The 18469-nt window shown below is 47.3% G+C and overlaps 1 protein-coding gene across 2 annotated transcripts in view; it reads right to left on the bottom strand.

The window, feature by feature from the left end:
- Positions 1-18469, bottom strand: part of nolo (no long nerve cord) — a 230141-nt gene that overhangs the window by 6804 nt on the left and 204868 nt on the right. For both annotated transcript variants that reach the window (XM_070532116.1, XM_070532117.1), the window contains exons 11-19: positions 18097-18294; positions 16567-16696; positions 12848-13058; positions 10229-10420; positions 8620-8717; positions 7029-7222; positions 6201-6325; positions 2308-2458; positions 1460-1620 (exon numbers count right to left, since the gene is read on the bottom strand). In XM_070532116.1, coding sequence (XP_070388217.1) covers positions 1460-1620; positions 2308-2458; positions 6201-6325; positions 7029-7222; positions 8620-8717; positions 10229-10420; positions 12848-13058; positions 16567-16696; positions 18097-18294 — 1460 coding nt within the window. The remainder of the gene's footprint in view (positions 1-1459; positions 1621-2307; positions 2459-6200; positions 6326-7028; positions 7223-8619; positions 8718-10228; positions 10421-12847; positions 13059-16566; positions 16697-18096; positions 18295-18469) is intronic.

Below are 18469 nucleotides of genomic sequence, written 5' to 3'. Positions count from 1 at the left end.
TATAACATTCCAGTGCAAATGTGCTCAAGATTTAGACTTTATGAAGTGGGTGACGGCTGGTTGACATAACTACCCACATAAACACTTTTTCGTCGCTCATGTGCCTAAAGTACCACCTCTGAAGATTGCATTTGGCGCCGGACAACCATGGTTTCCATATTTCATTTTTTCCATCTCTCTGCACCCTTAGGACAATTACGATGCTTCGCCGTTAAAATACCTATAACGCGGCAAAGTAAGCTTCCCGTGACAGCACACAGTGTTGGTGGTTGCAGGTAGCAGAAGAGATATGAATGACGATAGTCTGTAATAAGGAATAAGCAACAACACTCTCTCCCGTTCCGAGAAATCCGATCTGTTCTTCCAACTGAACAGCTCGTTTAGCTGGAAACAATGTGCAACGCAATAAAACAAGGACGGAGGACAGCCGAACCCACTGCTGCGAGCTGTGTTCACCTGCGAGTTCTTCATCGGTGGCTTTTTCTAGGTGCCACTTACTTTGAATCTGTCGTTAAATCGCGGGAACATACTGGTACCTTTTCTACTTTGCGTTAGCGTTTGTTGGGCACTTAGTTCAGGACTAGTTCACTTGTTAGCCACATAACAAAAAAAGGGGAAAATCCACTGTCTAACCTATTTATTAGGATAGGAATTAGCGATAAAAGGATTATGTATCGTGCAATAAACAGCGCACTGAATAAAACATGATTGCGCGAACCAAAGTCAGAATCTGAGCTTTTAACATGTTATTTCATGCAACCACCATTGCTACTCGAGCTGGCTCAGAAGCTTTTCTTCAAAAATTCCTAGAAGTGTGGAGTACCCAGAGCTCTAACAAGCATTTCGCTGTTGACGATGCCTGCCTACTGCTTTTTCGATAACACAGTATCTCAAAAAGCAGAATGTCATTTTTCGAACAAAAAATTTTCGCGTGTGGCGAGCTCTCTTCTACATGCCTATGGAAATATCCTGCGGTGCGTTTACTGGTCCTGTACTCCCCGGAACCAGACATCTAACATACCTGCACCAAGTGAAGAAATAAAACACACCGAGGCGTCAATAAGCAGTGTCGACAAGTTGTTTGGTACTGCAGGTTTCATTAAGCGACGACTCACGCAAGGCCTATTTCGTACGTATTTTCAGTGCAGGAGATCCCCCACCGTCCATTTTATGCTGGTTTATAACGTCTCTGTTATCATTGTCAAAATACAACCCGGTGGTAATCCGCCGTATCATGTACACATTTCGCTACAGCGGAATGCAACTCTTTTTGCACGGAGCACATTTCGGATGTGAGTAAAGCGCGGTCGCTCGGCAGCGTAAAATGGATGCACCGACGCCAAGCGACGGCGCGCCCGAAAATACGTCGCACATAAGTTCCACGTGGTGGTCGCTTTTCGGTCGCAACTTTTATCACATAATGATGACGTAGCGCGGAAGGTACGCGTACAGCACTAACCTGTAGTCCACCTCCTCCGCACGTTTGTGAGCAGAGGGACCAAGGCGTGGTCTCCCACTCGAACTGCAGGCTATCCGCATTTCCCCGACCGAGGACGTAGCTGTTGTGCATAAGGGCGTCGTCGTCGTCCTCCGATGCCAGGGTTTCGGGCTTCACTTGGCCTGCGAGTTGCAGGTAGACGGGGAGGGGGACGATGTAAGTTAACGTTGGCACTTACCTCGTGGCCCTTCGCCATCCATCTATCAATTCGCACCGCTCCCCCTGGCAAATTTTATGCGTATGGTCTTTCGGTGTCATAATTCAATGCTTCGTATACAGGCTTACTAGCTTAGCACTGTGGATTACTGGGCTATATATATGGTGAGCCTTAATAGGCTCACATCGTTCAAGGTCTGATGGAATGTGTCGAACAAACTAGGACGTTGTACAAATCATAGTTGATAAGGTCATCGGCAATGGGCACGTGTCGCCTCAACCCGCCTAGCCACTGTGACCTGTACCGGTCATTATTTTCATCCGTGGCTTCGTTTGTTTTCATCGGTGGTCGACACTGCAGCGATTTCACTTTGCCATTGTTTTACATCGGTGGTTTTTTTCTTGGCGCAGAATGATCACATCTTCTCTTAATCTATGGATTCCTTTTATTGCCGGGTTTAACAGCACGCCCGAATAGAAAGAACGTGAGAACAAAAAAAAAAAACAATTACTCAGCAACTGCACTGCATCTCTTCCTCTCAAAGACTGCCGCGAAATACCGGTTAGAGCATTAGGTGTCCAGCTGAAAGCTGTGTTTGCATGACGGGAATTCCGTCGGACAAGTGGATCGTGAAAAGCCGAATGCTGCTTACTGCTGCCTCCGCCCAGCCTCTTGTGGAAGTCCGAGAGCAGCGTCTGGATGCTAGGGATGGTGGCGCCTCCGTGGTAGCTCGCCGCTCCCGACCGGGCCGTCGGGTCCTCGAGCGTACCCTTGATCTCGTGGATCGCCTGACCGTCGCGGTCCTGCGTTGGGAGTGGGAGAACGGTGCGCTTGGGAAGCTGTTTAGTGATCCTCGCGCCACTACCGGTTTACGCGCAAACGCTCGCACGATCAAAACAGGTCCAGGGCCGCCAAGCGCGGCTTGAGTAGCGTTCCCAAAGCCTCAATGCTCTCCTGGCGGCGAGAAGGTTTCGCGGTGGTGAAGGTGCTTGTGGAAGCTACAGAACAAGGATGGTGTAGATGTACACCCGTGAGCAAAAGTATGCGGACCACAGGGTCACCGAAAGAACGGAATTTTTTCGCAATTAGCATGCCTAAGCGGAAACTGGCGAGTGCACTAGAAGATTTGTAATGCCAAGTTTCGACTACAGTCTTTAATTTCAAGTTGTATTCAAAGACAGAGGAGAAAATGAGTTTTATCGCGCAATCCCTGGTCCGTATACTTTTGCTCACGGGTGTACGTGTATGTTAATCGTACGATGCAGGCTAACAACTTGCCCGCGAGCTGCCTTTTCCGCGTGAAGCGCGAAGCCAATGGAGTGCGCAGCGTCATTGAGGAGCAGGGCAAAGGCATTGAGCAGAGTTAGTTCTTCCGATTAACGCCTGGGACCGCTGATGTCGCAGCGTGCGGACGCCTAATTACGCGGCTATTTTCACATTTCGCCCGTTTCCTCTGTAACGTGGAGAAAATAATTACGCCAGACATAGCACACCGAAAAGAAAGGAACCGGGTGTTTCGAAACACAATTATTACTTTTCTATTAAAATTCACGTCCTCAACTCAGTTATTAAACAGTTCGTTAATTAATGTACTGTAATTATCGACAGCTCAATTACCCTATTTTCGCGATTCTAAGCACCCCCCCCCCCTCTATTTTCGCGAGAAAACTGGGAAAAAAGTTTGCATGCGAATCTAAGCACAACCCCCCCGCCCCCTTTTGTTAGGAAGAGCGCGTGGCCAAGGCCGCCAAGCGCGCTTGCTAACTCTGTCATCGAGCCGGAGCCGTCGGGGTCCCGAAGTGGCACGGCGTCCGCGGCGCGGGTACGCCGTACAGCCGGACTGTACGGCTGTACGGCGAAAGCTGCAGAAAGCGTACCCATCAACCATCGCAATGTGGATTTCGGACGTTTGGAAGCGGGTCCAAGTGGATGTTGTGGTCAAATCATTGAAGAAGTGCTCGATCACAAACGACGGAATGGAAGACGGCCTGCTGTGGGATAGCGAGAGCGGTGGTTCAAGCGGTGCGACGAACTCGAGTGGCAGTGTTAGTGACTGAGCATCCGACACAAGCGGTGGGCTCACTGTCTGCACCGATTCTTCTTTTGAATGTTTGCAAAATAAAATGTTATTTCTCGCACCCATCTCGTCTTGATGTCGCAGCGAAAACAGGGAGGGGGGGGGGGGGTCATTTTAGATTTTGTGAATCTAAGCACTCCCCTCACTTTGGGCATCGCGATCGTGAAAAAAAGGGGGTGCTTAGAATCGAGTAAATACGATATATGAAAATTCCTGTTTGTACGGTACGTCATCGCTGACAGATTACCAGTGGCTGCGTCTTCGTATATTCTATATCTTATTTTTAAGAGCTTGGCTAATGTCAGCTGGGGCACTCAGTATAGAGCTTGACATGTTGGGCTTCCGTAGTGAGCCAGAGTTATTCTTATCTACCTCTTCGTCGCCTGCTTTCCCAAATAAGCCTCGTGTAAACATTTAGACAGATCACCTCATCTGTTTCACAATCGCCACCAGCCCCAACACCACTTCAACCACTACAGTAATATTGTACTCTTTCTGAATAAAATTAGTGTACGAGAACTGACACACGGGTCGTACCAGTCATCCTAAGACCATCCCAGGTTACATGCTGCGTGGATATCCACGCGAAATGCGAAGGTTGTGGGATCGTTCACCACCTGGGGTAAATTGATTATTCATTCATGCAGGTGCTGCTGGAACACCGCCCCCATCGCCCGTCGGCCCATAAAGCGGTGAAGGCACTTTTGTGTTTCTTAAGGACGACGGGTTTGTGCGACCACCTGTGACTATTCAGGCAATTTTTGTAAAACCACACGCGTCAGCGAACTTGCCACAATTTCCTTCTTTCCTTCCCTCCTCTCTCTCCCTGTGATCTTTGCTTTCCCCTTTCCCATTCCCCCGGTGTAGGGTAGCCAACCGGACGTTACTCTGGTTAACCTCCCTCCCTTCTTCTTTTCTCTTCCCTCCTTCCTTCCTTGATTATTCATCCACTTTCATTTCCATTAATCTATCGTTTCTTTATGTCACTTGCTAAGCACAAGTAATTTCCCCTATGTTGTCCTTGGTGTCAGTGTTTGTTGGCCTTCTTGTGCTGTTCTGAAGTTAGGAGCACCTAAGGCACATTCCTTGACAGGTTCTTGATATGGAGCTCTGAAAGCTACCGACACTTATGTCGGCCATCTCATAGAATGTTTTTTTTTTTCGCTAAAAGCTTTTTTCTTCTCTTTCTTTAAAGAAATAAGAGCTGGGATAATGCAAATATTCTCATCATAGTCAGCCTATACTATGTTCACTGCAGGACAAAGGCATTTACCAGCCATCTCTAATTACTCCTGTCCTGCATTAGCTGACTCCGAATTGTGCCTACAAATTGTCTAATTTCATCCAGCCACCTAATTCTCTGGCGTCCTCGATGGCGCTTCCCTACCCATGACACCCACTCTGTAACTCAAATAGACTACCGATTATTTTCCTTACGTATTACGTAGCCTGCCCACCTACATTTTCCCATATCGGCTATCCCCATTTACTCTGATCCACAGCGCTCTCTTCCCGTCTCTTAACGTTAAGCCCAACATTTTTCGTTACACTGGCAGTTTCGCGGTCCTTAACTTGTTCTGGAGCTTCTTTGTTAACCTTCGAGGTTCTGCCATATACGTTAGCAGCGGTACAATACAACTATTGTACACTTTTCTTGTCAAGGATAGTGGAAAGCTCATGGTTATGGTTTGATAATGCTTACCATGCGCGCTGCAACCTATTTTTATTCTTCTGTGTATTTCCTCCTCAATATCAAGGGAATGGCGTGGAGGTGAGGTATAACATCGGGTGTCTATGCTCAAGGTCCTAAGTTCGAACCCTTGTCCGTGCTACATCTTGAGGCTCGTCGTGGCACCTGAAACCTCCAAAAATAGTTTCCGACAGCCAATGAGGCTATGCTAATTAGGAAGGCTCACAGCTTCACCAAGACACTGCCTTAACCAGAGCATGCATTGGCTTCGTAGGTGGAGTATTTGGCCACTACTTCCCTGATGACGCTTGCAACGATTATATTGCAGTGCTATTCCTGATCGCGCTTCAGCAGTAGTGCGAGCGGCCGGTAGGGGGAAAGGAACATAATTTAAACATTATTTAGGAACTTACATTAAACATTCACAAAACAGTCTTTAGACTAGCACTGCTCTTACAAGCAGATTCCAGCCAGTCGTGGTGAAGGACATACCATTAGCGAAGTAGGCTGATCGTCCCATTACCAGCTATTGAACTTTGAGAAGCTTTCTTGATTCTGCTGCAGGCTTTTATGACACATACACACAAAAAAAAATCTGCATAACATTTTTATCATTTTTTAAGGCAGCCTGAACGCAACATAAGATGAATTTTGTTACTTCAAAGCAATGTAGCAGGCCACACACAAAAAGAAGCATACCGAATGGACGCTGCATGCGCGCTTTTATGCAAATTTGATTATTCGAAAATATATGCCATACAAAAAATGCTCAGAATACCTTGAGCCCCTTCTTGTTCTTGGCGTCATCGACACCATTGATAAAGGCGGGAAAGTCGACTCCTTTTGGGCGCTTCGCGCCAATTCCTCGCAGGTCTTTTGTACTGTATGTCTCTTGGTCCACACCTAATAAAAAAAGAGAGCATCAACATAATTTTTATCGACACATAAGGCTGCCACCCAGGCGACACCAGCATTAACGCAAGAATTATCATCAGCGGCCATACTCTATGGCAGAAAAAACAAAGATACCACCACTGTAGTCTTTCAAACAATACTTTCAACAAAGTTGATCCATTCTGGACAAGCGCTCAATACGTTATAAATTCATGGCTGCATGACGCGTCCTACCGTTCACTAGTTCCGCTATTTAACTGCTACACAGCTGTTCTCGCATTGTAGCTGCTAAATATATATATTTGCTTTTGTTTATCTGTGAAGATTGCTCATGTCCACAGTCAGGACAGTGTCCACACGTTAGATTACTACAGCAATCTAATTTGAGATTGAACTGAGCTACGAGCGCCCATACCAGATGCAACCACTCGTGCCTTCTGTACTGATTGCGCACTAGTCGGCTTCCTCCAGACGCGCAAGTGCCAATGGGTGGCTTGACTTCATCACTACGGTATATGGCAGACGTACGAGAACGATTCCCGCTTGCAACCCTTCTTGCAACAACCTACGATGAAGACTGTCCATTAGGGATGGATGAAAGTAAGTGGAAAGTGTGCTGAATGTCAGCGCTGTGTGCGCGTCGTCTCTGCGCTTAATCCCAAGTTGCGCTGTTCTATGATATAAAAAGCTGTCGAGCGTGCCCGCCACGAACCTTTCGCCGGAGACTCCGACGCGAGCGGCTTCACGGAGAGTATGAGCTGCCCCGTGGTGGTCCCCGTCGAGCAGACGTAGACGCCCGAGTCGTCGAAGTCCATCTTGCGGATCCGCAGCGCCCCCTTCCTTGAGACGGCGATGCGACGCGAGGATGCCTTCACGGGCGCGCCGTCCTTGAGCCACTTCACTCGGCTGCACGCCGTGCGAAGAAGGACAAGAATAGGGTAAGTTATCGCCGAGGATGATTTTAAACTCACAGGTACACGCACACACAAACACAAACACTGAACCAGCCTATGCTATAAAGAGGGATGAAAATCGCATGCCAGACTATCGCGACTTCGCAAAGCCCGTGGACATAGATTTACAGCATATCGATTAAGGGTCGTCTGTTAAGAAAAGTGAAATGAACGTCTAGGCCAGTATTCACAAAGCACTTTTGAACGTCAATGCATACATGACTTAACCACAATCAAAGCTGGTCAAGCTCTTCAATCACAAGCATTATGTAGAACAAAATCACGTTTCACCCTGTTTTACAAATTTTATTACTATTCTTCCCTTTCCAGGAACTTGATTTTTCAACCTTACAATGTGTCCCACCGCATCAATAACTGCCATAGAAACGGAACTGAATTAGGCGCTGCTAAATTTCTTCGTCACATTCTTTTTCTTTTTTTTTCCCAGGACATCACAGGAATGTAACCACCTTACTGGGGGCGTTACCACCGTCGATATCAAAACTTCGGCAAGGCACCATAGCTAAGAATCTATAGTATAAAAGAATGTTACGTTGTACTGTTTACTATAGTTGCATTTCAATGTAAGCTTTCTATTTCAACACTCTCCTCTGTAATTTCTTTCGTCAAATTGGGCATGCTGTAGTGGCTCGAAAAAACAGGAGTCAACCAATCATAAAAGCAAGCATAATCTAGACAGCTAATTGGGCTGGTTGGAAGGTTGGATTCATGCAAGCATAATGTTACGCAGCAGTCGGGCGTGGCCCTGAAGACGCATCTGGCTTATGCTGCCTGTGGACAACCTACTGCACCCCTCGGGCTGCATCTCGAACCAGAAGCGCCTCTTCCGCGCGATTCTGGTGTTCGCCGAGGACATCGCCCTAGCTGATCGCCTCTGAGCCCCCCTCCCCATGCCTACGGCGGTTCGACCGCTGCTGCTCCTTCCCTCTTTCTTCGTCACTCTTTTCTATCCCTTCCCCCCTGTGCAGCGCGGTTGAGGTGTCCTCTCACGAGAGACAGTTACTGCGCTGCACTTTACCCCAATTTTTCCTCCTTTCAAAACAAGAATCTCTATCTCTCAATGCACTCCCTCTACCATAGAGGCTAGACCGACTGTCTACCAAGACGAAGATCTGGCAAGAAGAGCCCGTAACTGGTTATAGTAGCGATATTGTTTAACTACACCGTTGCTTACAGCTCGTAAATAATGTGTAAATGCAGTTTCTAAGGTAATAGTTTCACTACTTCTGCCCCGCCATACGTTTACCAAAAGCAACCAACCAATGAAAGACGTTATGACAAAAGAAAACCACCATGAAGTCTATCCCTGGGTATATATTTGGTACTCGCCTGACGTCGGTGGAAGCATTGACGACGACACCTGGACAACGCATCTTGAGCGTCGTTCCCCTGTACACGGATGCTGCTCCTTCGGCTGTCAGGGATACCTGCCGCAAGAAAAGAACAAATTACAGTGAAATAGACGAAGGGGCAAAGACGAAGATATAGTAACACATCTTCATAAAATAAACGGACAGAACACATTTACGATGACTATCCAAGAGTGCGAATAGCCGAAAAGCGTAATGTGTGAGGTGTGTACTGCAGCTGGACTACTCTCTTGCGCTTCCCTCTGGGCAGGCTGCGCCTTCTGGTGGCACCACTCGTAAGTCCGCGCATACCTATTCGTCCATACACAGCGACAGAAGGTGGCGTGAAAAAGGTACATTGAAGAGGGACACATATCTAGTAGTGGAACATATGCCCACGTGACTACACTACCTTCGTGATAGGCCCACATGTTAATGTTAATAGCATTAAATGCATTGTTGGACTAGTCTTCTTTCCGGTTCTCTAGCTATATAGCTATCCCACTAAAAATGCGGGCCGTTTGCGCGGGTATGGGTCAATGGGTATGTGTCGCTCTTCAATGAACCTCTTTGACGCGAACGTGGATATGTAACACTGAATATGTCCCCATACGGCCACTGGATATGTACCAGTCGGTAGGTACCGCTGAGTATGTGACGCTCTTCAATAAATCTCTTTGATGGCACGCAAACTTGGGCCACTGTCTATGTGCAACTGGGTGTGCGCATACTTCACAGCGGCACCGCCAGAAGGCGCAGTGTGTCCAAAGGAACGCTGCGGTTAACACTTCATGCATGACATGTTTCGGATATACGCACATTTGTATAGTCATCATATATGAATCCTGTCCGATGCTTTTTTTTATGCTACACTGTCTCCCGGGCTGGCCCACATTTTTAGATTACATTATCTTCGGAATCGGCCCCTAATTTTGATGGGATTGATGGATAGCAAGACAGCAGAAAAGAAAACTGATCTGAGTATGCCAAGAACGTACTCGCATTAGCAATGTTTATATATTGTTACTTTGCTTCGTCCTTGTTGCTTCCTCTTAACTCCTAGATTCATGGTCATAAAGAGTGAGAAATGATACGGGATAGGCAGGGAATCTAGCCATCTTTGCCATAAGAGAAGCTTCTCGTTTGCTGCCCCACACTGATGGAAGGGTACCGGGATTAAGGAAGATTAAAGTAATGGGAGAGAAAGAAAGCAAACGCGTGAAAAAAAAATATATGAGATGGTCGGGAATGCTACAGTGCCTGAGTATTTCTGATAGGCCACTCGAGTGCAATACCTTCAATAGCACCGTGACCAACTTATGGCATGGCGAGCAACAGTTCGCACTTCAGTATAGTCTGCTCGGAAGCTGCCGGTAGTCGAGACGTGCTAATGCGGTAGTTAGCAACCACATGTGTGCACCCTAGCGAGGACAAAGGCAAAGATCGTGATTAGACCCGCAGTGTGGGCATGCGCCATGGGCTTGCAGGTGGCACCATGACGACGACAGCATACGGGCAACAACCACAATTATGTCGCCAAAACACAGAGGAAAGAGCGCAGTTTAGCCACACCGGAACGTGCCGCCCACCTTTCTCTCGGGTCCTCCCTGCACGGAACCCTTTACTCCTCGGCAGGGCTTGGAGTTGCAGGGTTTGACGGCGCGGGGCTTGCGCCTGGATGCACACTTGGACGGCGGCAGTTCGGCCACACTGCCGTACGCTAGCTCCCTCTGGCAGCGGATCTTGCGAGTCTTCACTCCGCCGTCACAACTTTTGGAGCACTGCGCCCAATGTTCACAACGGTTGCTTTTCACAGACGCTCTAGAAATCAACGTGCGATCATAGGTGCCTGCACTCTAACCTATCGAGTTGTTTCGCGGAAAGGGTCGGAACGATCTTAACATTGTTTGGCACAACGATACGGGATGCGGAAGTTTGGCTCCCTTGTTCTCGGTTGTAAATCAACTAGAACGCTAGCTAGACACAGATCACGTGTCTAATACATCCTGTAAACAGGCACACCAGGTTTTTTTTTTTTTTCATTTAAGCAACAGCGGCTGGTACGCGACAGTACACTATACAAAATCATTTGCTTTTAAGCACTACATTCCTGGTGGTTCCGATTAGCGTAATAATAAACGAAATACGAAGTATGGCGGAAAAGTGGATATGGGAGTTGATTATTTTCGTCAGGCTGGCTCAGATTATTGAGGGACCCCCTATAGCATGAGACGAAGCGATATATGCGGGCTCACTTGCTATACACCCGCAAGCCCGTTTCTTCGTGCAGACGGATAAATGAAACGAAATGGAAACACTGCAGAAACACGATAAATAGCTAAGAATGCTACGCTTTAAACTAGAGAGCTCCATCAAAAAGATTATTTGAGATTGTGTTATTCATGTAAGCGAAAAACATGTCGGTATAAATTCAACGTACATGATGAAATCTATGTGAAACAATGCTTTAATTAAGCGGTTAAGTAAAGGCTGTACAACTAATTGCTATGCGTGCAATTGTATTTACTTTCATCTTGAGAACGTGTAATATCATGCAATGTTTGTTTATGCACAAAAAAGGCAACAAATTTATACTCGTGCAATATTTACATTTATGCGAGTACGTACCGTTGACAGGATTGCCAAAATGCAAGCCACAAATGACTCAAATGCACAATGTCATACGTTTACGCAGCAATGTCATGCAGATAAAGGGACGTATGACGCTACGGAGTCTTAACGTTGCTGGTGAAGAAAAAAAATTATTCCGAGAAAGAGAAAGCGACTAGTTCGTACATTTTATCTTAAACGTATCAAAACAGAAAATGCAATTCCGAACGGAAATAATTCAAGAAAGTCACATTGTTCATTTTGATTACTTCACTTGCGCTGTTAAAAAAAAAGAAAGGAACACATTTAGTGAGAATCAGCTCGCCCAACAATTCCTCAAAAAGTACGTTTCCGGAGCACAGCTTTCGACACCGTAGGCATCAAGACGTATTGTAGGCCGTGAGTGAACAGACTATTACAAACGGAGAGGAAACGCCGCATAAGCTGGCCGTCCTGTCACCTCCTTGACAGACATACGGAGAAAATGGTACACTGGTGACAATGCAGGCTAGGCGGAGCGAGAAGAACTACGTGGGGGAGGGACAGCACGTTTATATCTTAGACCTTGTTTCTAGGCTAGTTGGTTCATGCTTGTGCAGGTTTGAATCAGCGCACAATTAGAACAAGGGCCAAAAGAGGGATGCAGAACAGTAAGTGCCAGCTAAAGGGAAGTCATAGCAGAGAGCGCTCACAGAAAACTACAAGGACATTACGCAGCACACACTGATCACAAGTGGAAACAAATAGCCGCAGTCATGTTCAGAGCCGCAATCTAGTGATGCAGCCTAACCAGAGCAGTTTTTTCTAACATATGTGTGTTTCCCGCAGCACTGCATCACAGACATATCACTAATGATGACGGTGATGATCTCTTCTAAACATGACGCCAACATTATCGGGAAGATAGGCAAATGCGAATTTTGTCTAGCGAAAAAGGCAGTGTTTTAATACCTACAAGGACGTCATTTTATTTTTTGATGTTCTCCAGAGAAATATGAAGAAAGACCTTGATCTAGATCCATATAACACGCAATAATTCGTGCCAACTAAAAGCGATGATGTGCCTTTCGTCATGTTTCTACGTAAGGGCTGCACAGTTAAGAAAAACTCGCATGTTATACCGGATTTGAGAACAAATTAGTTATTCGTATTCATATGAAAGCCAAATCATTCGAGAGTGGAAAGACTTTAATGAACACAGTGATTTCGCATCGCACTGGTATTCTGCGTTAATGAATTTGCTGGCGCGTTTCCCTTTTACAAAACTGTTTGCGTTAATAAAGCGTTGGTTTCGTGCTCGCAAATACGGCTTTGGCTGTTTGGGCCTCTATGTTTATGATCGTAGACTCATATATATATATATATATATATATATATATATATATATATATATATCATTTTTTTTTATAAATGCCACGAAACCAAAAACAAGGCGGCTTTTGCCTAGTGCCTGCCCTGTGGATTTACATCTTCGTTCAAAGCATGCGTCTTTTTTATTTTTCGTACTGCAAAGGGATTACTCTTGTTGTTTTCGGGCCACAACAACAATGACGATATCAGCCCTGTTAATACAGACTGCACCGAGGCACGATTACTACCTTGGTCCACTTGTCCGGTTTCCACCGAGCCACGCAGTCGACCAGGTTGCACATTCGTCGTTCCTGGGGCCTGGGATCCGGGCAGTGGCTCTCGTGGACGACGAGTGTGTTGCCCACGCCTCTGGTGACCTCGTGCACGCACTGGACGCTGCGCCACTGCGACCCACCGCCGCAGGGCTTGGTGCACGGCGTGAAGTCGGACGCGTTCCACCTGCCACAAACCGAGGGTATATATATATACGTTGTATGCGTGAGTGTACGAGTGCTGGCGCGACAATTTTCCCGCCGATTTGGAGGTGATAAGCTGCGTGCCAGCGGTTCTTGTACTAAAGCAGTTCGCTTTATTGCGATAATGCATGAAGTCATAGCGCGATCTTGGCTTGATGAGGTCGGTCACTCGATGCATCGCCCGATGGTGTGGCGCAAGCAGTCACGCCAGATTTGGCTGTGTGTCTGCCAAGGGCGAGAGAGTTGCGCTCTTCGGGTGTTCTGGGGTCGTATAACGTAAAACTATTCCAATATGTCTTTATTCCAACCTCCTGACGTGAAATTTGCGTAGCCGCCGACGCAAGCATCGGGCAGTCACCCGCAGGGTTGTCTGAACAAACAAATCAAATGCTCCCCTCGTTCATAGAAGGTCACTTTTGTTTGCTTGAAAAACAAATAACATTGCCTGCACTGAGCAGCTTGTCTTATCTAATTGGCTCACAAGAGGCGAGGAGCATGCTCAAGTGGAGAGAGATTCCATGGGGCCGAGCCCCTGCACTGAATATCGATAACCGGATGAAGAGGGTGGTGCCGGCGTCTGCGATTGGTCCGCTTTCTCTCACTTAGCTTGCGGTGGCTCGTCGACAATCGCGGTGGCATGCAACGGAAGCTTAAGAATGACGCTAAAACGAATCCTCATGAAACAAGAGTTGGCAGAACGAGGTCGTAAACGTGCCGAAAGTTCTCCAGAACGTTACACAGCCACGCAAAAAGTTTTATTAGATGCAAATAAGCCCGTGCTCTCCGGCAGGGGCAAGTAGCCAGTGCCGAAGCGATCGGCGGTAGCCATATTTTATTCCTTCCGGAACGGGGCAGCCTGCGGCTTTTCAAAAGAAAATTCACTTTTGTTCGGCATATAATACATCTTTATCGCGTACACGTCACTTTGACGCGGTAAGCTTTTGCAGTTTTCTGACGTCGCGTGAGAGGCAACTGAAGTGGCTGCAGCCCGAAAACATTTGACCAATGACCGAAGGCTAATGGTGAAAAGGCGTCGAATCAGAAATAAATATTTTTCTTTTGTTCCGTCAAGTCATGCATAATCAGTGTTTACATGTCATATCAGATGGGGAGCTATCGCGGTTTTCGTGACGTCGTGTGATAGACAGGTGAAGTGGGGGTGGTCCAAAAAAGTTTTTCACCAATTGCGGAGGGCTGATTGCAGAATTGGAATAGAAAAGTTTGGAATAGTTTTACGTTATAGAGCCCCAGTTTCCCTTTTAGTGAAATCAGCTGGAATCGTTTACGCTGTAAAAATTAGCAGCATCAATATTTTTTTTTTCGTTTCTGGAAACGGTTATGAGTTGCTCGGGTAACGCGATTACAGTTTCCATTGGAACGAATCGTATGACTGTTTTGTTTGGAAAGTTCATTAATTTAATTTGAATAACTACATGTCTAATGAAAAACCGAATCATTTTTATGTGTGTAACCATATGGTTAAAATATTCACGAAGAAATCATTCATTCATCTCAGCTTTACTAATTTCAAGAAATTTCGAACGCATTTCGTGAAATACCCTGGTATTATAGCGCTACTGTTATGCTGCTGTGTGTATATGCGCACTGCTCTGAGTGAAACGAGCGGTAAACGTCCAGTTAACGTTGTCTAATGTTTCAGGCTAGCGTCCCAGCGATAGCGTCCCAGCGCCGCCATGACTGGGCGCTCCACGAGGCCGGCAGTTTCCCGTCGGTCTCACCTCGTGCCCCATCGAGGTGCAACAGCTGCAGCCCCAGTGACGACGCTCCTCATTGCGCCGTCGTTGTGAGACGCCTGGCACCTGCAAGGGCGCTGTTCCCGCTGCGCAGCAGCACTCGTTTCGCGTGCTGCGTCGTAACTCCACGTGTGAATTTAAAATACCACCATAAGAGTTCACGCGCAGCGTTAAAACCTTGCTTCGGACGAAAGTGACAAATTCCATTACAGTAGCAATCATACGGACGCTGGAGCCGCATTTCCACTGTCGCCTCCGCCGTTGTCGTGCTGTTCCGCTTACGGCGCATGCGCAGCTCGCACGCGAAGGGATACAGGCTCTCTAGAGAGGTGGACTACGTTTCGCTGCAAAAATGACGAATCGAAGCGGATGCACCGTCAACGCTACGCTCAATGACCTCGGTGACGGAGGAAGGGCACGCGTTCTGCCTACCGCCGCAGGCATCAATCAGCCTTGTGCGCTCGCGCACTATAAGCGCACTAGAATGCGTGCTAACGCGCTGTGTGTATACTCTGGCCCGATCAGTAAACGTCAACCCAACGCTGCCTTCTATTACGCTGGGTGGTGACTGACTACACTGGGTGGTGACTAACGCCAACGGTTTCCCGTCGGTCTCATCACCCGTAACATTACTGGTGGCGCTCGTGGCGCTAGCGTTGCGACACACCTGGTAGCTGCCACTAACCGCACCTCGTTCTTTTTGTAGCAAATAAACCTTCTTTGTCTGGCAGTGACCAGGGAGGCACTGTTAATTCATTCTGCCCAGCACGGGTTACCTCGCGTACTGCGTCGTGCCGACATGTCTCCCCCACTTTCGCTTATCTATAGGACAACATCCGAGGAGTTCCAGCCTAAAATTAAAGCTTGCTGTCGCTCTCACTGATTCTGCCGAAACTGCCAAAGTTCTTGGTGACGAGACAAGCTACCTTGCCATGAAAGTGACAGCCCATGATAGTGGGGAAAGAAAGGTGCCATCCATAAAGCTATTCACCGTCTTCCTTTCTTCTCGAAAATATGCTTTGTACATTTTATTGAAGTCCGCGTAGGACTATAGTTATGTCTTCCATGAATTGCGCGACTTTAAGTGTACAATTCGCGCGGTCCTATGGACTACGTAAAATTGATACAGACATTTCCATTGCTGGAGTGAGACAAAGAAAAAGAAACATCGATTGGCTTGAGCTATGTACTGCGCTCTCGCTGCTCTTGCTATGGCTCAAGAAGTTTACCTTGGTTTCGTATGAGTACGATATACCACTCAGTGGTGAGGCTTAAATGTCATCGGAATGCCACTATCGAGTGATTCTTTCCTTAACACCCAGATAACTGTGCGCGTGAATGCGAGTTAATTCGACTTAAGATTGTGTTACCATGCTAAACAAGTGTGCGTTTACTGTTTTCTAATGAGCAGGGTGTGGCAGTTTTACAACAAAATTTGCGACGGATAGCAGAAGTAACCAAGCTCGACCCGTGCGTAGCCCTCTCAAACTGTTGACGAATAACCTTTCATTCCTTAAAGCGTATAGGAACAAGTCACACGGCAGCCAGATAGCTTAAAGTCCAGTGGACTGAAGCCAGCGAAGTTCAGGTAAACGAGTAATCGAAATCAAGCTAGCAAACAGTAAGTCACTCGTTTCATAGTCTGGTGGTGCGCTCATCATCCACGCAAGGGCATAGGTACATAAGAGTGAACCATAAATGTACTATGAGAACAAGATATGGAAAGGGGTGACATACCTCGGAGGGCACGGCATGTTGTTGCACGTCTCCGTGATGGTCTCTGGTTTGTCTTTTATGTCGCACAAGATGTAGCTCACCGGCTGGCCATCCGCGTTTCGCACGCATTCCACCAAGGACTCGCGGATTCCTGCGTCGAAAGAGGCGCACGTCGAAACTCGTTCGCATAACGAGAGCGCACGGACAGCATGGGCATACGATGAGAAATGAATAGTCTTGTATACCAGCCAATAATTATGTCTCTAAACATGGTGGAGGTCCGGCTACGTGAGACAAGGAGTTCACGGCCTGTGCACGGAGTTTGTAGCTGGGGACTGTAACGTAAACTCGGCTGTGAGAATAGCGCAGTTCTACTGAAAACGTTTAGCCTGCATGCCTATAGATCACCGCCAAATTATTAAGGCCAAATCCTTAAGTGGTTCATACCCAGGATGGCCTCGAAAACTCGTGGCACGGAAATTCATGCGAGCTCGCCTCGCGTAAACTCGTGCTCGTGCCACAGCTCTGGCGTTCGTCGTCGTCTTATTTCACAGTTGGCTCCAATGCCGCTCATCAGGCCAAAAAAATTCATATTGATCTTCAGATAGAGTAGATTTAGGCAACCGAATCCACGACTTTTGGTGTTAAGGCGAATTAATGCAAAGTTAATGAAGATAGAGTTATTTAAGTCACTCGAACCCACGACCTTTGGTGGAAGTCGCACCCTGAACCTTTGGTGGGTGTCGAGCCCCTGACCTTTGCCGTTAATTAGGGCTAAGTTAAATAAGAGACATTTATTTAAGGTAACGTCAATTAAGGCACCCGAACCCGCGATGTTTGGTGGGAGAAAACAAGTAATACGAAGTAACAACGCATTCGAATGAGAATGTCAAGTAATTTAATGAATATCTCTTGAGCGTGCAGGCTTTCGCCTTCACCCTCTTTGGCGTATGCTAAAATGACTGTCAATTCTTGTTTTTCGCGGCAGCCACAGTCCTCATAGTTTGGCTCTACCTGTACGTGAACGAAAACACACTATGCGAAAGAAAAAAGCACTACGGACGCTCGCTTCTTTGATGCCAGAGCAAGTTTCTAGGAAAAAGCCAACAGGTAATGGTTGCGGCCTTCGCAGCGCATTGGTGCTGACAGTGCAGTTGTACGCGCACCACTTATCGTACAAATAGCTGTAGAGATTTATCTCTGCGAATATAGTGTGGTTATCCCTGTAAAGGTTATCCCACTTATTGTTACAAACTTGTAGGGGCGCATTGGTTGGCATGAAGCGGGTCTGCGGGATAAAACTACCCCCATTTTATACATCCCACCTCTGATTCGTACAGCCACCTTGTCGATTCCGCTTGACAGCGTCAGGCCTAGTGGCGTCAATGACACGGGACCTGCTCCTGCTTAGTCCCACATTTCAAAAACGAGACACTCACGCGGAACAATTGCAGACATGGCTTTGCAAAGCTATACATCTTCCTGCAGTTAAAATTTTACTCCTCGATTGCAAGTTTCAATGGGAACAGCGCACCACGTCCCCACGCTCACCTCCCAGACAGGACGCCGAGCAGGGCGTGTATCCCGCCGAGCGCCACGAGTACGGCGCGTCTGGTTTGTCCTCGGCGCCCAAGCCATCGGCGCCGTCGCCCTCCTCGTCGACCTCGTCCTCCTCTTCGGAGTCGCCGCGGTTCTGGTCCAGGGCGCAGGGGCGCATCGCGCAGCGCTGCATCTCCGCCGGGCGGATGCCTGCGCTCGACAGGTCATGCGTCATTTTCTTGCCAAGCCATCGCAACAAGACAACGCTGTGATTACTCGATGTCTCAATGTATGAAATAGAAGCCGCGTTGCAAGTTCTTTGCCGTAAGGACATTTCTTTGTTGGCTGTGCTAATTTTGACGGTCATTTTGTCATTTACCTCACG

This window comes from Dermacentor albipictus, chromosome 1 (assembly GCF_038994185.2).
Source record: "Dermacentor albipictus isolate Rhodes 1998 colony chromosome 1, USDA_Dalb.pri_finalv2, whole genome shotgun sequence".
NCBI classification, from domain to species: domain Eukaryota; kingdom Metazoa; phylum Arthropoda; class Arachnida; order Ixodida; family Ixodidae; genus Dermacentor; species Dermacentor albipictus.
Note: the sequence above shows the minus strand (reverse complement) of the source record. Positions and strands in the feature narration are given on the sequence as shown.